Raw genomic sequence first — 20,034 nt, 5'->3', positions numbered from 1 at the left:
GAACCCAAAACATCGCGAAAATCCGGATCCAAGACACAAAACCTCAAAAGTCGCCGATGCACATCCCTACTAATAACAGCTGTGAAAAGTGACACGTTGTTCACACCATTGGAAAAAAAATAATAATACAGACTTGTGTTGAGCTGTATCTTTACAGAACCGGTCACATCTTGTACAACAGCAACCATAGAAAAGCTGCAGGTGACCGGTTCAAGTTATTCCCAGAACGAGAGCTAGAAAATCAAAGACCTGGCTTTGTGCTGCAAAAAGCTACCGCGTGTATTTTACTATACGAATAAAGGGACGTGCACAATTTTTTTTATGGAAGCCACAGACCCTACAGAGAGTTGTTTAAATGGATACAGTTCTCTAAATGATCACCAATGGTTTATTTATGAGCCACTTTGTCCATTTGAAGCAGTAGCGTATAGTTTATGTACTGTCTCTGGCCAAATAAATTCTTATTACCCAGCAAAGTAAAATACATTAGTGAAAATTGTATTATTTAGCAGCAGCCATTTTGACATTATGCCCCTACTCACTAAGAAAGCTGGTATGTATGTTTTACTGAACGAAAACAGCAAAATAAAAAGTAAACTATACATAAAATAGTATTACAAAGTGTCCATCGCCTACAGACAGTGGAGAGGACCATTTTGTGGGCTATCAAGTCACTAGTAACATCACCAGTTACAGGTGTCACTAGTTACTAGTGAGTGGATAGTCTTCATTCTCACACAACGAATTCCATGACGAGTATGAAACCAGTACATTATAATGCATTACAAAGACCAGCCACACCTATCCCGGTCAATTACCTGTTATGTATAGGGCCCTTGAAAGTTGGATCGTACTTCTTTGGTTCTCCTGAAACAGAAGATAGAAAAAGATAAAATTGGTTAAAATCTTCATAACCAGCCACTCCTTTAAAATAAATTAAAGACATTTTTTTGTTACTGCCAATTTGGAGCAGCTCCCTGTGTAAGCTGGGTGCCCTGTGTGTTAATAAACAATCTCCTTCTCTCTGGGCAGTAGTGTCACCTGGGTGGTTTCCCCTCTTCTATTCTGACCCTGCCGTTTTCAGAGAACTGTGGGTCTCTTACACACTGCTTTTTAGGACTGCGCGCACGCAGGTGATTGAGGAATATTTATGCACAGAGGGATTTTACCATCCTTTATTGTGGTACTTTGTGTACACAGTAGCAGTGTGAGATGTATGTGGGATTTTTATTTCAATTTGTTGCCAATAAGTTGGCCGGTCATAATCGTGATCTTTTTAACTATACTTGCCCACTCTCAAAGAATGTCTGGAAGACTCACGAATTTCGGAGAGTCCTTCCAAACTACCGGCAGAGTAGGCTTCCTCCCAAGTAAATAGTCACTTTCTTATGAAGAGTTGGCCTTGATGATTTAATGTGAATTATATAATGGCAACACCCACCCACCGAACTGTGTCATGATGGGAATTGCTCCCTGCACATGTCCCATGGACATCACCTCCGGGGAGGTTCAAAAAAGCGAGCATGACTACAACTCATAATGGGATTTTGTCAAAACTGGCTCCAACAATTCCCAAGAATACTACGCTTGCATAAAGAAACAAACAGAAAACATCAATGTAGGGAAGTCAAAACATGTTCCATTCCTCTTCCATTGTGTGTAGGTGCATGTGTGCATAATCTTTGGTTTGCAGATTCTGGACCAATACATTGTACCAAAAAAGCAAAAAACAAAACAAAAAAACATTTGGCTAAAATTAGAGAGAGTGGAAGAAAAACTGGGAGGGAACAGAAGCATCCAGTTATTTGGCAGCAGCTAAAGATAACTGATGGAGCTACAGATGAATAAAATTATGCTTTGCAGAGCTAGAGACAAGCCAAGTACACATGCTGAGCGATGTACAAAAACAGAGAGCGAGCCGCATTGTCTGCCTTAGCTGCCAAGTCACAGTGTAACTGGTACCTTATCATTGTAATATCGGAGGCCAGTATATTGCATAACTGCATACAAACCAGTCCATTCTTCCCTGGTCCCTAGTTGTAGTGAGAGGGGTAGAAACCCTACCAAGACCAACACAATGACATGAGACCATGTATAACACATCTGAAAGCTACAGATACTCTGCACTAATTAAATGCATTCTTACAGTATACTTTAATTTTGAATTTGCATTTCACTAATGTAACAGAAATATTAAAGGGACAAATGCGTACATTTTCTTGTTATAGGACTAGTTTCTCCAATGTGCTAATAAATCTGCAGGCAGAGGCCCCCATTTAGTACAGATGCCATTGTTTATCTTCTCTTACCCATCTCTCCACCCAGAATTCTCCTGGCAATTTTATAGTGGTTTTGGGGCAGGGTGTAGGGGGGCGAGAGATGTGTGCGAGGTCATTGGGGGATGAGCGGTGATGTTATTGTGAGAGCGGACAGGTACGTAAATGACTGAAAACACAAATCAGTGTCCGGCATAAACATTCCTTTGTACTAGGCACAATTAAGATTAAAAAAAAAAAAAAAAGTTGACAAAAACAAACACCTAACAAACTCAACAAACAACCCAGAGAGAATACACAGAACCAAGAATTTGTTCCACAGTCACTGGTCATGAGATAATAAACCCATATAAACAATCCTGCAAAGGCTTCTAGAGTACAACACACAATAATCCAAACTCTGCACTTTCATTGAGCCACATGTTCATGTAAGAAATGTCGCTGTGGCATATACACACTATAATTATGTATAAACACAGGTCAGAGCTCACTTAACAGAAAGCTATTTTTTTGTTAACATGTATTCAGGCATTACCGTGTTTACTGAGGAAACACCCTGTGCTTATAGTCTGTTTACAGCCGGTGCCTGGGGCATATCTGCAATACAATACCAGGCCGAGACCTTGGATTTCTCACTCATGTACAGTCGTCTCCTCGCTAATGACTAATATAGGGCAGGGCTAAGAGGGCGGGAGATGCAGCAGCCTCGATTACAGAAATGTATGGGACTCCTGCTAATGTAATACACACACTTTTGTGGTGACCTCTTAATCATGGGGAGTGACCTGGGGGTACATATTAAAAAGGGAGAACAGTTGGCAACCTTGACCCTCCTTCACCATTTATGTTACTTCCTGTTCTAGAGAAGGCTGGTGAGGGACACTCTGTGGTCTGGTCCTCTGTGTGCAGCCTGTTTACCTTTAGTATCATGCCCGCTGCTGGACACATGTTCCCCATGTTCGGGGGCAGCAGCCGCCACCAAGGGTGCGGCTGAGATCACCAAAGGAGGAACCGGGGTGGCAATGGCAGTGATAGTTAAACTAACTGGATCCAGATATTCTGCAGATCTTCTAAACAGGACTGTCCCCGGCTACTCTAATTTCCCACCACCTACACTAGTTTTCATGGTTTTATACGTGGGAGGTAGGACGAAGAGCAGAGCTAGAGTGCAGCCCCCTCCAGCTGCCCTCGGCATACTATAACATTACCTTTTCTTACTTGGTGAACTAATGACACAGGTGGCATTTCAAGACTGAAATCACTTCAATCTCCATCTTTCTACAGCCCAATACATTAGCTGGGGGTTAGCAGGGTTATTATACAGAGATTATTTATAATCCTTCCCACTAGACACCTCTAGCTTGTCAGACTCACCGACATTGCTGGCATTTAAGTCAATTATCTGAGGGTCGAGAAATTACAGAAAAGAGGAAGTCAGTCAAGTAAACGAGGCAGCGTTGCCTTCACCAGCTGCATAGTAGTTTTATTTTTTTGTGAACATTTATCTTGGGTTCACCTGGGTCCTCTTCAGTGACATTTCTAGACCTTATACTGTCTGCGACAGCAAATATTGTCCCCACCAATCACTGTGCGCCATGCAAATGGTATTTCCCATACCTCTTCTCTCCTGATTTGCATACTGCCCTGATTCATTCTCATGGTTTCCATGAGATTTGGTGAAAATACCGAACCTCCACTAAAGAGTCCCATCAAGGGCAAAACAGTCCGTCGGTGGGAGTTCCGTTTCAGCATGGGCCTAGGACGTGCTCTATGTACCCATTGGATAAAACATGGACTCAGAGTACTGCCAGATAAATACATATCCCAGAAGCCTCTTTTCCTGATTAGCAGTAGCTTATTTACTATAAGGAGAATCCAAATACGCTCAGTTAACTTGTTTGCCGAGACCACTTTATCAATGCTAGCCAGGATCTAGCTAAGGGAGATAAAGCAGGTGCTGGCCGAAATTCAGCACTTGGCACAACCCAATCTTTCTATTACGTTCCACATTTCTTACATATTTTTATACATCTACAGCGACACACCCATCTACTCTCAGTCTGGTGGTTTACACAATATGGATTTATATATGAGTTTTGAATTTAGATAAAAGGAATGTGCGGTGAATTCTTAAAACCACATAGGGTAGTCATTGCCCCAAAACTGTGACTTAGTGGGATGGAATCTTATATGTTCAAAGTAAGATGACCAATATCTCAATCATTAGGAACCCCTGTTCCTCTCTCCCGGGGCTCCTAGCCGCCGATCTGGATAATCATGGAGATAAACTAGAAGTTCAGATTATTAATGCAGCCAGGGGCCCGACAGCCACCCATTGCAAACACTTTGATGCTCCCTCCATGCAATTGGCCCTCACCAATATTTGACACCTGGTAGCAATGGGGAAATAAATTAAAATCATGGCCTAACTTAATAATAAATCCCATAAATACGATGCCTATGGTATCTTTTTAATAGGTCCCCTTCCCAGACTCCTTATTCTCAGGGGCCATAAGACCTTATGTTCTAATGCTGTATGCAAGAGATCCAATTAGATCTTGTACAGGTTTTAAAAGTTCTCTTGCGTGCAGGACAATGCACAAATGCTATTTACATTGTTCTTTAGACCACAGGTGACCCCCAATTCTGCCCATAAACTTCATTTGCACTCTAGTTATACCACTACCCTTTCAAATACCTATCCTAGCATTAGAGGGATTCTATGTGTAATCTTATGCTATGTACTAAACCAACACACCACCGGTACCTGTCTTGACATGTTTTGTTGATTTACAATAAAAAAAAAATATATATATTTTTTTTTTTAAAAAAAACCAAAACATTTGAATTACATGTTAATATGCATCTATTGTCTGCACAACAGGGGCTGCTTTTTTCTGAGCTCAAACAATCAATGAGAATCACTGAGGTACATTGAAGGCAGCCATTTTGTGGGTGGAGCCGATATTCCACACACTGCAGCCTATTCACTCACTAGAATGTAGAGACATCACTAAGGCTTCGTCCCTTGTAATTTGAAATGCTGTATTCCCACAAATTTCTTCTCATGGTTTAGCTCTCAAAATGGTTAAACCCCCCCTTTCCCTATAACATTATGTAAAAATATTTAAGTGCTGTCGCAATGCAATACCTTTTGCTGCATTGTTAATGTATCCATCTATTTCTTGGGATATTCCTTATTATTACAGTATTATAACAGCATCCTTCCCATGAACAATCTACCAGATGCTTCTGTTACTGGGGTGTTGTCTGCACCTACTAAATGATCTCTCGCTGCCACTGACCAGAATTGTGACTTTCACTTAGACCAGCTTTTTCCAAAGTGTCCGCCACGGCTCCCAGGGGTGCCGCGGCGCTGTCACAGGGGTGCCGCGGCCCGGGGACAGAAAAAACAAACAACTTGTCAAACCGGCGGCGCCCGCGACCCAGCATCCTCCTCCCTGCTTACGTCAGACATATTCAATGAGGAGCTGCAGGAAAGAGGAGGATGCTGGGTCCCTGGCACCGCCGGATTGGTAAGAAGATAGAAGAGAAGACAGAAGAAATAGAAGAAAGAAGGCCAAGTATGGTAAGTAAAGCAACAGGGGGGGGAAGGTGAAAGGAAACAGCAATGGAGGGGCAAGAGGATAAAGAGGGGCACTGAGCGTGTGGATGAAGAGGGGCACTGAGCGTGTGGATGAAGAGGGGCACTGAGCGTGTGGATGAAGAGGGGCACTGAGCGTGTGGATGAAGAGGGGCACTGAGTGTGTGGATGAAGAGGGGCACTGAGTGTGTGGATGAACAGGGGCCCAGTGTGATGATTTTTGTACATGTTGTTGTTTTATTTTGTTTGATCTTATTCCTCTTAATATTAGCTGTAAATTATTCTTTGACAGAAATATAAGTGAAAAAAATATATAAAAATATTCTTTTCCCTTGGATTTATGTGTATTATTTTTGCAAACAACTTACTAAGTATTTCTGTCCTGACCCAAATACTTACATTGTTTTGACTCAAAAGGGGCATATTCAATTGTCGGCGGAAACGCCGAAAATCTCGTGGTCCGCGCATTATTACCATTATTACGGTAATAGTGTGCGAAAAAAACTTTATTACGGTAGTTTTCTAGCTGGATTTCATTTTGCAGCTCCCTGAGCTGAAATCCAGCTAACTATACGGTAATAGTTTTAACGCGCCGCGGAAACCGGACAATTGAATATGCCCCTAAGACTTAAAAACGGGACTGCTCGGTATTTATTTTGGAGGGGTGCCTTGAAAAAGTTATGGAGACTAAGGGTGCCACAAACTGAAAAAGTTTGGGAACCACTGACTTAGACCCTTGAATTGAAAGAGCGCTGGTGTAAGATTACATCCTGGCTCCTTGTAGCTTATGGCTTTTGAATATGCACAGCCGATCTTGTGAGTGGGAAAATAGTAGAAGTTGTGTAAAGGTCTTGACCAAGTGTGAGAAACAGCTGCGTCACGCCTCTGAATCAGCGTCCTAAGACTTAAAAACTCTGCTGGGACACTCAGAGGCAGGTGGCCCGGGGCTAGCCCCAGCAATTTAAAAAAAAAAAAAGAAAATATCACCAGGCACTAAGACCGCTCAGGAGGAAAACATTTATTAAAGTTTTAGCACATTTAAATCAGTTAATTAAAATCCACAACAGCTTTTCTGTAGCCAATGCAGTTCTTACCATAGTGCAAAAGCCGGGCTTTCTTCAACCACATAATATTATAAATACACTGAATTGTTTATCAACACACACACGCAAAAGCAAACAAGAACACAACAATTCCGTTAATGACTGATCCAAAACGATCAAACGTAAAAGGGCAAATCAATTTAACAACGTGCAATTAAGTCCAATTCCACATTGCACGTGGGCTGAAAAGTTCTTTCTGCTCTTTAAGATCAAAACTGTAACGTGTGCAAAACAAAGACTACATTTTTAGTGGAAGGGTCAGATTATGGCAACATTCATAGAGCTCGTCAATGTAGGTGTAGAACGTTTATACTGGTTGCCATGTGCAGGGAAATAAGTAGAGTAAGCACAGAGTTAAACATTCTGGCACTCAAATCTCCTGGTCTATAAATAATTAGATTGGTAGGAATGTGGGTGCAGCATGTGTGCACATTGAGGTGATTGTAGAGGTGCAGAAATATACAAGCGTGTCCACTTTTCAGAGGGTGCTTGTTTTTTTGTCATAAAAAAAAATATTCATTTTTATTATAAAGTAAAAAAATAAATAAAAAAAACAGACAAAACAGCCTCCTCTTCCCTAATGTAACCTGATTAAGCCACCAGCCCCATCCCTAATATGAGAATGTAACTACCTGGACCAACCTGTGGCTCTCCGGGTGTTAAGAAACTACCAGCATACCCTAACCTATATGCTGGCAAAGCATGCTGGGGCTTGTAGTTTCACAACACCTGGAGGGACAGAGGTCGTCCATGCCTGTCTCAGACCACATTCGCAGCCCCTAGTTAGGTACACAGGCCGTCCGTGATCTATAGTTTTGTTTACCAGCCATACCAAATTATGAAAGCTTGAACTTTCCTTAGCCATGTATGGACTTGCTATAGCCACTTTGGTCAATGCAAGTACATTCAGCGGATGTTCTAGATCCTCTGGCCAGTTTTCATTTTCCGAGACAGCCCAAACAGACCCACCCGAGGGGCGTACACATAGGCCGAAACACCAGTCCGGCTGATACAACAGGTCACCTCAAACCAAAACCTAATCATCATCATCATCAACATCAGCTATTTATATAGCGCCACTAATTCCGCAGCGCTGTACAGAGAACTCATTCACATCAGTCCCTGCCCCATTGGGGCTTACAGTCTAAATTCCCTAACATACACACCACACACAGAGAGAGACTAGGGTCAATTTTGATAGCAGCCAATTAACCTACCAGTATGTTTTTGGAGTGTGGGAGGAAATCGGAGCACCCGGAGGAAACCCACACAAACATGGGGAGAACATACAAACTCCACACAGATAAGGCCATGGTTGGGAATCAGTATTGGACATTCCCATACCAGATGCAGAAATGTACCTACATCACACTTAGCGCAAACTGCGCTAGGGCATCCTCTAAATCTCATCAATCTTACAGGAGTGAGATATCTCTATGTAGATTGTACAACTGAATGTGCAGATTTTCTGCGCATAGTGTTGATATGCTAATCTCAAAAACGTAAGATCTGTAACAGATCCTAGGCCCTCTCCTCATTTTGCTCGAATCATTGGGAGGCTTTCAGCATTAACATTCCTCATCAGAACAGCATATACTGTATTCCAGAAATTAGTTTGAGTACCTTGGTTCTGATGGGTGTTTTTCATGGGTGAACTAAAAGCCTTGGCTTGCCACAATCAAACGGAATCTCCAGAACATAGGGAAGCTGAAGATATCCATAAAAAGCTGTTTCTGGAGAACTAAACTCTGCCTATGTTGTCGTAAAGGACTTTAAAAGGTCTTGAACATAAAGCTGACCCACCTTGGTAACACCATAATTAAAACAGGACCCATTATCCTCAAATTTAAGAAGTTTCCCCATTTTTACATTGTTCGAAACTTGTTAATCCGAGTCAAGTCCTATGCCACCCGATAATGTTTTTACTCAACTCTAGATGCAAACAACCTGGACAATAAGTGGAGCCAAGTTTTTCTTCCGTGTATGACTGAACCCCACCTGTTCCATAAGGAACTGTTGCAAAACATTATCAGGTGGATGCCCCGTCCAATCAGGAAGATGCCCCACTTGTAACACATAGTAGCAGGAAGGGACAAGATGTAAGAGATCCAATAAGGTTCATTTAATTCTCGTTCTTTATTTGTCCGCCCAGACCAGTAGGAGATATGCTGATCAACTATGATGGTATCCCCAGGGATATAGACTGGTGACCGATTGGTGAATTTTGGTTGAATTATTTTAATTCTACCAGTTACCGTGAGCCTATTCCATGTGTGGGTTTTTGCATGCAAGGAGTCAAGCAAGGGGGATAATATTGTGCTTATTAGTTTTGTGTAGGAGGATCTCCCAGATGCAGAGTAGCAGGACAGGCTCAGCCAGTGCTGGCTATTAGTTTAGTGTAGGATGAGGACAGGCTCAGCCAGTGCTGGCTATTAGTTTAGTGTAGGATCAGGACAGGCTCAGCCAGTGCTGGCTATTAGTTTAGTGTAGGATGAGGACAGGCTCAGCCAGTGCTGGCTATTAGTTTAGTGTTGGATGAGGACAGGCTCAGCCAGTGCTGGCTATTAGTTTAGTGTAGGATGAGGACAGGCTCTGACAGTGCTGGCTATTCGTTTAGTGTAGGATGAGGACAGGCTCAGCCAGTGCTGGCTATTAGTTTAGTGTAGGATGAGGACAGGCTCAGCCAGTGCTGGCTATTAGTTTAGTGTAGGATGAGGACAGGCTCAGCCAGTGCTGGCTATTAGTTTAGTGTAGGATGAGGACAGGCTCAGCCAGTGCTGGCTATTAGTTTAGTGTTGGATCAGGACAGGCTCTGACAGTGCTGGCTATTAGTTTAGTGTAGGAGGAGGACAGGCTCTGACAGTGCTGGCTATTAGTTTAGTGTAGGAGGAGGACAGGCTCTGACAGTGCTGGCTATTAGTTTAGTGTAGGAGGAGGACAGGCTCAGCCAGTGCTGGCTATTAGTTTAGTGTAGGATGAGGACAGGCTCAGCCAGTGCTGGCTATTAGTTTAGTGTAGGATGAGGACAGGCTCAGCCAGTGCTGGCTATTAGTTTAGTGTTGGATCAGGACAGGCTCTGACAGTGCTGGCTATTAGTTTAGTGTAGGATGAGGACAGGCTCAGCCAGTGCTGGCTATTAGTTTAGTGTTGGATCAGGACAGGCTCAGCCAGTGCTGGCTATTAGTTTAGTGTAGAAGGAGGACAGGCTCTGACAGTGCTGGCTATTAGTTTAGTGTAGGATGAGGACAGGCTCAGCCAGTGCTGGCTATTAGTTTAGTGTAGGATGAGGACAGGCTCAGCCAGTGCTGGCTATTAGTTTAGTGTAGGAGGAGGACAGGCTCAGCCAGTGCTGGCTATTAGTTTAGTGTAGGATGAGGACAGGCTCAGCCAGTGCTGGCTATTAGTTTAGTGTAGGATGAGGACAGGCTCAGCCAGTGCTGGCTATTAGTTTAGTGTAGGAGGAGGACAGGCTCAGCCAGTGCTGGCTATTAGTTTAGTGTAGGATGAGGACAGGCTCTGACAGTGCTGGCTATTAGTTTAGTGTAGGATGAGGACAGGCTCTGACAGTGTTGGCTATTAGTTTAGTGTAGGATGAGGACAGGCTCAGCCAGTGCTGGCTATTAGTTTAGTGTAGGAGGAGGACAGGCTCAGCCAGTACTATTTATACATTGATCAGATTCATAGTATAATCTCACTACACAGTATATCAGGACAACAGATTATCATACAAATACTAGTTACATTTTAGCGCACACACACATCTATTTAATGCCTGCAAAGTATCAGGACAGGTTATCAGACAGTATTGGTTGTAATATGACCTATAGACTGCTGGGAGGTTAGTAAGACATATCCTTTGTTAGCTGAGGTCAATCTGCTGGCTGCAAGCTATAAGGACACACTATTAGACAGGACTAATTACTAGTGTAATAAAGTACGACCTACTGACCACATTAGTGTAGGATAGTAACATAACTGCAGGCTCTCAGGCAGCACTGGTATTTGTGCACAGTTACCATGATCAAACCAAGATGCACAGTGTTTACAGCAGGCCAATAAGTGAAAACACCTAGATTATCTACACCAGACACACCGAGCATGCACCATATCACTGCCAGCACCTACTTACCGTGCTTCCCATAGTAATTCTCCTGATCCCCCATGCTGTGCTGTCTCCCCTGCCGTTACCCGGATCCTTCTTCTCCTCCTCCTCCAGCAGCTCACTCCCTCTCTCCCTGCAGCTGCCTCCCTCACTTGCCTGCTCCTTCTAAGCTCTATTTTCACTCCCTCTCTCTCCCCCACCCAGGTCAGCTGGTCCCAGTCACCCAATTGCACCTCCCAAACTGGTCTAACCAGTGTCAAGTTCATGAAGGCGGAGGGGGTGGATGAGAGGCACTCTGCTGTAATGATGGAGATGGTAGGAAGGTGTGTAAGGAGGACACAGTCATTTCCACCTGTCCAGTGATACATGAGACCTGATGGCAATGATATTAATAGGACAGATAGACAACAGGGACAGGCTGGTGTTTGTGGGTGAGTAAAGGGAGATGGTGAAGACTTATTACACTCCATGCACTTCTCATACTTCTCAGTTTAGGCAGACTGTAACTACCCCCAACCCTCACACACAATTCCTTACAGTCGTACATACCCCAGGCCATGTATTTTCTCCCTGATTCAGTAACCACACATTTATTTTCTCACAATTACCCACAGATGAACACAAGCCGCTGTTCTGTGTACACAGATATAAAACTGTCTGCTGCCTCTGATTGTGTAGGTTCGCCCCCTTATGTTTAAAAGACTGCACAGTAGCACAGGCTGTATAGAGGAAACCTGCTGTCTGCTTTCTCTTTATGTCCAAATGCACAGTGACCCTGCTCTTGCCCTGGATCATGACATTCTTGGTGTCTGTTCTTATTCTGCCAATTACACAGTCTACAAGTCAGGACAGCTTGCCTGTGTGCTCAAACTAAACACTGATCTTGTTACTCCGCACTACAGATGAGTGACTGTATCTGCCCACAGGCTTGGATCAAACTGTTTTTCCTTGGATATTGTCGTCCTTTTTCCTTTAGTCACAGAGCTCTTAGTCCCAAACTCCATGTCTTCCAATGACATGTTGCTCCCAGACAACAGTTTGATAGAACAAGGTGCATCCTGCAGGCCCCTGAATTTATGCCACCCGAAGTCCAGGACAATTTGGCCTCTCCACAAATCTGGGCTTGCGTGTCCAGCCTGAGATGCGATCACCGCAGTATGAACAGCTGTAGTGATAGCAAATCAGGCTGAACATACTGCGGACGTAAAGCAATCACTTGTGTATATATCAGGTGGCCACGCTACACAATATAATATAGAACAGTGTTTCTCAACTTTAGCCCTCAGGACCCCTAACAGCGCATGCTTTCCAGGTGACAAGGGAAATACTTATACCACCTGTGGATCTGTTAGAACAGGGTTGTCCAACCCGCGGCCCGCGGGCCGCATGCAGCCCAGCACGCCTGTAAATGTGGCCCAGAAGGAGTTTTGGTTGTGGCAAGGGGGCAGCACTGTTAATGGGGAAAAAAAATCCTGCAAAAAAAAGAAAAGAAAATACTTACCTTGCGGTCACGCGGTCACGTCAGCTGGTACTCCGGCTCCCTCCCTTGTCTCCTCCTCCTTGCGGTGCTCGCAGTGAATGTCGGGCGTGATGTCATCACGCCCAACATCCATTGCGGAGCGCAGCACAGAGAAGTCACCCGCGCGAGAAGAACAATCAGCAGCAGAGAATTGGAGAAGAGAAGAGGACAGGAGAACAAGCCGATTAAAAGGTAAATAAGGGGGATTTTTTCTATTATTTCAAGGGACGCTGACCAGTGAATAAAAGTCACCTGGTCCTGGAGCATCATGGACCTTATCTCCCTGCTACATACTTCTACTTGTATTACTAATGGGGCATTATATATTATTCTCTTTGGCCCATTAACTAACAGTGGTGTAATTAGCAAAACAGGTCACAATTTGGGGTCACAGTGATGTATATGTCAGGTGCCGCAGGCCTGGTCAGGGCACCCTGATATACAATGCCTGGCTTAAATGCACTTTATTGATATTGCATCGTAACAATACAAAAAGTGATTATAGTATAATAACTAGAGAGGATTTTTTGAACAGGGCGCTTGAAAGGTAAGTATAGGGGGATTTGAAAAAAAAGTGATATATATATATCACTTTTTTTCTCATATACATATGTTAACTATGTTTTCTATGGTTTTTTGGATGATCAGCTATCGTTATTGTTAGTGTATCTTATGTGCGGCCCAAACCAACTCGTCGTCTTCCAATGTGGCCTAGGGAAGCTAAAAGGTTGGACAGCCCTGTGTTAGAATGTGTCAGTCAGTAATGAACACACCTGTGCTTAAGCAAGGAGATATGGAAAACATGCACTGTTAGGTGTCCTGAGGACTGGAGTTGATAAACACTGATATAGAACTATGTAACAGAAAGGGAAACTTCTCATGCTGCTAGCAAGCTAAAGCCTGTCTGGAAAATAAGTATTTATAGTGAAAAGAAATTGTGACGTTATTGTTATTTTTTTTTATCCTTTATTTATAAAGCGCTGACATACTTCCTAGAGCTGTACACTGGCGACTGGCATTTCTGTGCAGGGACTGGTGGTGAGACATGATGGTTGAAACGAGGAGAGGCAGTGCGTGGTGAAAACATGAAACCTCTTAAAACAGTTGCTGATAACACTAACTGTCCCTTTATCTTAACGGAACCTCTTTCAATTTTTAGTTATAGAGAAGGCTGCCACGTTTATGGTTATTAGCTAGCTTAGAGTAGCTGCGTTGTTGTTCTTTAGCATCCTGCTCTCTGCAGGATACAGAGCCAGGACATTTGTTCCCCATGTTCGGGGGCAGCCACCAAGGAGGCCGCAGAATTAACCAAAGGAGGAACCAGGATGGCAACAACAGTGGTCGTTGAACCCTATGGTTCTAGCTGAACTGTGATGATAATCAGAAGATCTTTTTAAACAACCCTGTCCATGGTTTGCTGAGGCATCTCTATCATGTAATTTCCCACTGTCTACACACATTTGTAACTTTTATATTTGTGAGAAGATGTAGGAGCGAAGGTGTAGAGCTGATCTAAAGTGCAGCCATCACTAACTAATCCATTTCTCGCAAAGTGATCTCAAAGTGAATGTTATACATAGCAGCCTATCATACAATTTCCAGACCGCAAACATAGACCCATGGGTATATTTACCAAACTGCGGGTTTCAAAAAGTGGAGATGTTGCCTATAGCAACCAACAAGATTCTAGTTATTTAGTTAATCTGATTGGTTGCTTTAGGCAACATCTCCTCTTTTTCAAACTCGCTGTTTAGTAAATATACCCCACAGTCTGAAGCTTGCATTTAATAGAATAAAGTGGAAGTATTCATTTGCATATCTTATAAACTGATTGAGCAACTTGCCTTTTTATTTTTTTTGCCTTATGTGGTTTTCAGTCCTCGATCGCATCTCAAGGTGGGCATAATAATTGTTTGCGCAGGATGAGGATCTCTACCTCCGTCAGCAAATAACGCTGCTCTCTTGGAAAATACTGATTTTAGATTTGGTAAAGATGCCTTTGTTAAATACTAATTAAACACTTGGTCTGTTTCTGTATCTTATTATATAATCACTCCCCCCTTTACCTAAATTGTGGGGGTCACACCCCAGAGTTCTGTGCTGTTGGGGTCCCTGATAATTTCAGATGGAGGGTCAAATTACTGAGCAGGATCAACGTTTATGGGGGTATTCAATTAGGGTTTCCGTCGTTACCGTGAAAAGTGCGCAGTACTGACGGTAATATGGTACCGCAATAACGTGGATTTACCGTTGAAACCCTATGGGGTGCGCAAGAAAATCCACGTTATTGCAGTACCGTGGATTGCCTTCGCAGCCCGTTCCGGTGCGTTACTACGGACCGCAAACCTAATTGAATAACCCCCTTAACGTTCCATTAACGTCCCATTGGGATTTCCGGATGCCAATGCAATAATCTTTCTAAGTCGCAGCATGAGGACTATTGGCGCTGGGATTTTGATAGTCATTGGCTAAAAGCCGTGTGATGACCTGGGAAGAGGCAGGGATGGCAGAGCCTCTGCTGCAGCCTATATGCTGCCTTGAAAAAGACCTCTACAGGACGAAACGCGTTGGGTAAGTGGTCTCTTCATCATCTCAAGGATCTCCACCAGACCTATCCTGCATCACAGTTGCTTTTTTGGGCCCCATAGAGGAACTATTATATGTGAATAAGATCTACAAAATCTGGTAGGCGGCGAGAATACCCGAATATGATATGAGAGACACCATACCTGCATGTCGATGTTATTATTTATTTTCATAAACGTTATAATATACAAGTTTCTAAAAACATCAAAACAATGAACAATTTATATAACTCAAATCTTTTATACACTGTAGTTTTCTTATAGAAACTAAAAAAGCGGATGTCCAGTCCACTTACATAGAGGAATAAGCATATATTGTATATATTACTTAGCATTCAAATCTTGTTCCGTATTTTGCAATTGCTGACGGAAGGATTATACTTTCTGAATGACCAAATACATTCGCGATTGACTACATTCGGTTTCCCCCGAAGATTGCTACCACAAGCGGTGACAGATGTCTTGCTGTTATCTTGAAAGTAAGCGCACTCACAAAGGTGTGCGTTGTCACTTCATTTTATATGTCACTGGCTTTATTTGGTTTTTGAGATATATACTAGTATATTTATTGAGAAATATTAATAGGACCAACAAATAAATGTTGAAATTATGCCACACAGTTGTACCCTAAATTCGTATTATGCTGGCTAGTAGAGCCCTCAGTTCATATTATGCCACAGAGTAGTGACCCCAGTTCATATCATTCCACAGAGTAGTACCCTAAACTCATTCTGCCACACAAGTGCCCCCAATTCACATTACGCCTCACATAAGTGCCCCCAATTAATGATGCCACATTAGCCAGCTGTGTGCGTGACTTACCCAGGGGCAAACGCAGGATTTGTAGAGGGGGGTTTCCATACCACGCTACCAGTGGGCGTGACCATCATGCTGGGGGCATGGCTATAATGTTAGACAGTGCTCGGCTGCTCTCCAATTCTTCCTATCCCTATAGTATACATACATGCTGCAATAAATACATGCGACAATGCTGCATGCACTACTGTTAGGTGCACGCAGCTCTCCCTTTCAAAGCAGAGCCATGTGAAGCGGGGGCAGGGTCCAGCCACCTCAATTATACAGTGCCCCAGGCTTGGATGGGGGTTTCCAGACACTAGGAAACCCCCCCCCCCTCGGTTTGCCTATGTTACCTCTTGTAGACACACAAGTCATCCGTTTCTCATTGGAACCCGGGAGGAACTGCTGCTTATGCACCATTTCCGTTTCGGTGATGCGCTGCAGTGAAGGCAGCTCCGGCACTCATGTCGGAGGTGGGGGGGGGGGGGTTTCCGACCCCTGTGCTACACTATACACACACGCTCCTTCTTTTTTTGTATACCTGTGACCAGGGCCGCCGAGCGGGGGGTGGGTACTAATCACCTGGGATCGGGCATGCCCTTTCTGCCGACGGCTTTTTTTTTTTTTTTAAACTACTTGTTTCTCTTTTTTGTGTTTTTAATTTATTGTTTTTTTCATCTGCGCAGGGGGTGGGGGGAGCTCCCGTTCGTTGGTGGGGTGAGCAGGGTGGTTGAAGAAAAAAAGTACAAAAAAACACCCGGTGAGTAGCGGCGCAGAGAGGAGCCAGTAAGCAAGTCAGAAGAGAAGTAAAGAGATGAAAGAAGCCAATAGAAAGGTAAGTAAAGGAACGGAGGGAAAGGGAAGGAAAGCAGAAAAGCACAGTGTGTGTGAAAAAAGGGGGGGGGGCATAGTGTGATTGAAAAAAGGGGGGGGGGAAGGGCACAGTGTGATTGAAAAAAAAGGGGGGTACAGTCTGATTGAAAAAAGGGGGGGTACAGTCTGATTGAAAAAAGGGGGGGGAAGAAAGGCACAGTGTGATTGAAAAAAAGGGGGAGGCACAGTGTGATGAAGAGGGGGGGGAAGCAGCATAGGGGGTGCAGTGTGATCATAAGGGAGCACAGCGTGGTGATGATGAAGGGGCCACAGCAATGTGTGTGATGGCACAGGGGCCTTGTGGCAATGTAGTGTGTATGAGGTAGGTGGTGGCTAATTAATGGGTGCTATTTTGTTTGTGGGGCAATTTAATAGTGGGAAATTATTAATTTAAGATGGGGTGGTTTGGGGGCTATTGAATGTGGGGGTGAGTTTGTGGAGAATGAGGTCTCTTTATTAAATGTGACTGAATTATTTAATGGCAGTGATGGTTACGGAAAATAGGTATATTTATTAAATGTAAATACTATTAATTTATTGCTGGGGCCGTTTGGAGGGAGGGAAATAGGTTAATTTACTAAATGGGAATACTATTATTTTAATGTTGGGGCTGGAGGAAGGCCTGATTTTTACTAGTGGGTGCTATTGATTTAACGCCAGGGCTGGTTTGAATTTTCTAAATGTACCCATTTTTTTTCCAAATAGGGCCCCCAACATTCCAGGATCCAGACAAGCTGCAACTAAAGATACCAGCAGCCACAGGTGGTGACAAGAACAGATAGGAGAGAGCAGGAGTCTGTGAAATGTTGTGATTCTAATGAGACAATCCCAATTTTTGGTGACTGTTCTGCCCAATGTAAGGGGCAGGTCAAGATTGTTAACTCTGTATATACACACTGCATTCTTTATATGGTGCTAGAAGCACTATGGTGCTAGAAGTCCTTAAAGCCAGGAGTGCACAACAATGCAGGTTTTTATTCCGTAGGATGGTGGCCTAGCAATTTTCAACTGTTAGCAATGCCCCAATGATGCATAGCCACGCCCCAATCGTATGAATACACCCACAGCTACTTTTGTGGTGGGGCATTTTTTTTTTACCATGCTCAACTATAAGGGGGCCCCCATGAAGTTGTTATACCGGAGCCCTGAATTCCTCTTGGCAGCCCTGCCTGTGACCCATAAAATTTGGGAGGATATCACCTTCTGAGGAAAAGATAGTTCATAAGAAGAAAAAAAAAGATTAATATGGACTTTACCACTATTGGATATCTTTTGGAGTGTGTATGTATGTAATGTATGTATGTATGTATGTATGTATGTATGTATGTGTGTGTGTATATATATATATATATATATATACATACAAGTTAACCCGTGTATGATACTCATGCATTCTAGTCAAATCAAGCTACTTAAGGTGTTAAAAAGGTTCTTGTCATGCATTTGGGCCTAGCCCAGGCCTCCTCAGGGGAAGAGCGTTACTTCCCGACGCAAGCGCCCTTTTTTAACGTGGTTTTGTCCACATGTCACCACCTCATAATTTTTCTCCATCACCTCATCCTTCATCTTCATCGCCACATCCTTCATCAAGCTACTTAAGGTGTTAAAAACTCCCCACTGTCACCCCCGGCAACCACCAACCACTCCCAACTGTCACTTCTCCTTCAAGAAATATATAGGTCAGTGTATAACCCTGCCCAGCAGGTGGCGCTGCAGCTTGGTTTGTTTTTTTCCACACACACCACTAGGCATTTATATAGTAGATATATATATATATATATATATATATATATATGTATATAATATGAGAGATATATAGATATAACTTGGCGTGACTATAAAGTTTTCTCTGCAAAATTTGGGAACCTATGGTTCAAACTTGACATATTTCTACACATTTTAATGTGGAATTACTGTTCATTTGCTGAAATTTGCGTTTTTGTGGTGTTGGGTCGTGTGCTAGATTGTTGGCACCCGGTCCGTCAGTGCTTGGTGACGCCTCCTTTGGCAAAAATCACAGCTTCTAAACATTTCTTGCAGCCAGCTGAGAGACTTTCTATTCTTAGTTTAGGAATTTGTTCCCACTCTTCGTGGCAGAACTGTAGCTCAGAAATATCCTTAGATCTTGTTATATACACTGCAGGTCTGAGAGAGATCTCTATATCACTACAGATCTTCACTAACATTGAAATCAAGGGACTGTGAAGGCAATTCCAAATACTTCATCTTTCGTTCCTTTAAGTACTTCATGGATTATTTTTAGATGTTTTGGATCATTGTCTTCCTAAAATATTGTTCTGCATACTTCAGTTTTGGTTTTTTTTTGTGATAAGGTCATAGAAAAGATTTCGTTCTTACAATTTTTTCATATCCTGGATGATTGCTGTGTTAGCAGAGCCGTACTGTGGATTACTACTCAGTGTCAGCAGATCCTTTCTGCAGATTCTCTGCAGTGATACGTAGTTCCTGCTTTGCATATCTGACCAGAGGACGAGTCAGATATTTCTGAGTCTTCCAGATCTTGCCTTGACTTCACAAGTTCCCCTTAACTTCCTTGTCGCAATCATGCTTTTCACCGTGAATGTTCCAAGCTGGACGTGTTTAGATGTCTTTTGATCACCTTGTCCGGCTTTATAATAGTTACTTATCTTTATTTTCAAGTCCACAGTCGACTGCTTAGAGGAGCCCATGGGTTTGGAGAGGAGGCACAACAGATAGAGGTTATAAGGAGCTATGTATTCAACTCTCGAATTTACCTGGCTTAAATATAGGACCTTACAAGGCAATCGAGCTGAAAAAAGCACCTCTAAGGGTACCCAAACGTCTGCACATGGCACATTTGTGCCCTGCATCCCTGGTTAGGGATGCCCAAAGTTTTACATATAATTGTATATCAAAGGCTGTGTATTACGGAGCTGAATAAGATACATGATATAACTGTGTTTTATATTTAACTAAATCTGTTCATCATGCTCTCTACTACTGCTCTCCAGGCTCCTTCCATGTTGGGAGAGAGGAGCTTTTCCAACTCAACAAGCCGACAGTGACTGACAGCTATGCAGTATTACGTTGGAGGAATGCTCCGTGTGGATTGGTTGATTCGTTGGTGCAGTGATGTTAACTCCACTTGTTCCCTGCTCAGATCCTTTAAGGACCCTGTCCTAAAGATGTGGA

The 20,034-nt window shown here is 43.2% G+C and overlaps 1 protein-coding gene across 3 annotated transcripts in view; it reads right to left on the bottom strand.

The window, feature by feature from the left end:
* Positions 1-20,034, bottom strand: part of SLC44A2 (solute carrier family 44 member 2 (CTL2 blood group)) — a 51,749-nt gene that overhangs the window by 26,247 nt on the left and 5,468 nt on the right. For 2 of the 3 annotated variants that reach the window (XM_075206810.1, XM_075206812.1), the window contains exon 2: positions 819-867. In XM_075206810.1, coding sequence (XP_075062911.1) covers positions 819-867 — 49 coding nt within the window. Of the gene's footprint in view, positions 1-818; positions 868-11,112; positions 11,270-20,034 lie in introns of those variants that run through there. The other variant, XM_075206811.1, reaches the window with a different exon arrangement.

Source organism: Mixophyes fleayi, chromosome 4 (genome assembly GCF_038048845.1).
Source record: "Mixophyes fleayi isolate aMixFle1 chromosome 4, aMixFle1.hap1, whole genome shotgun sequence".
Lineage (NCBI taxonomy): Eukaryota > Metazoa > Chordata > Amphibia > Anura > Limnodynastidae > Mixophyes > Mixophyes fleayi.
Note: the sequence above shows the minus strand (reverse complement) of the source record. Positions and strands in the feature narration are given on the sequence as shown.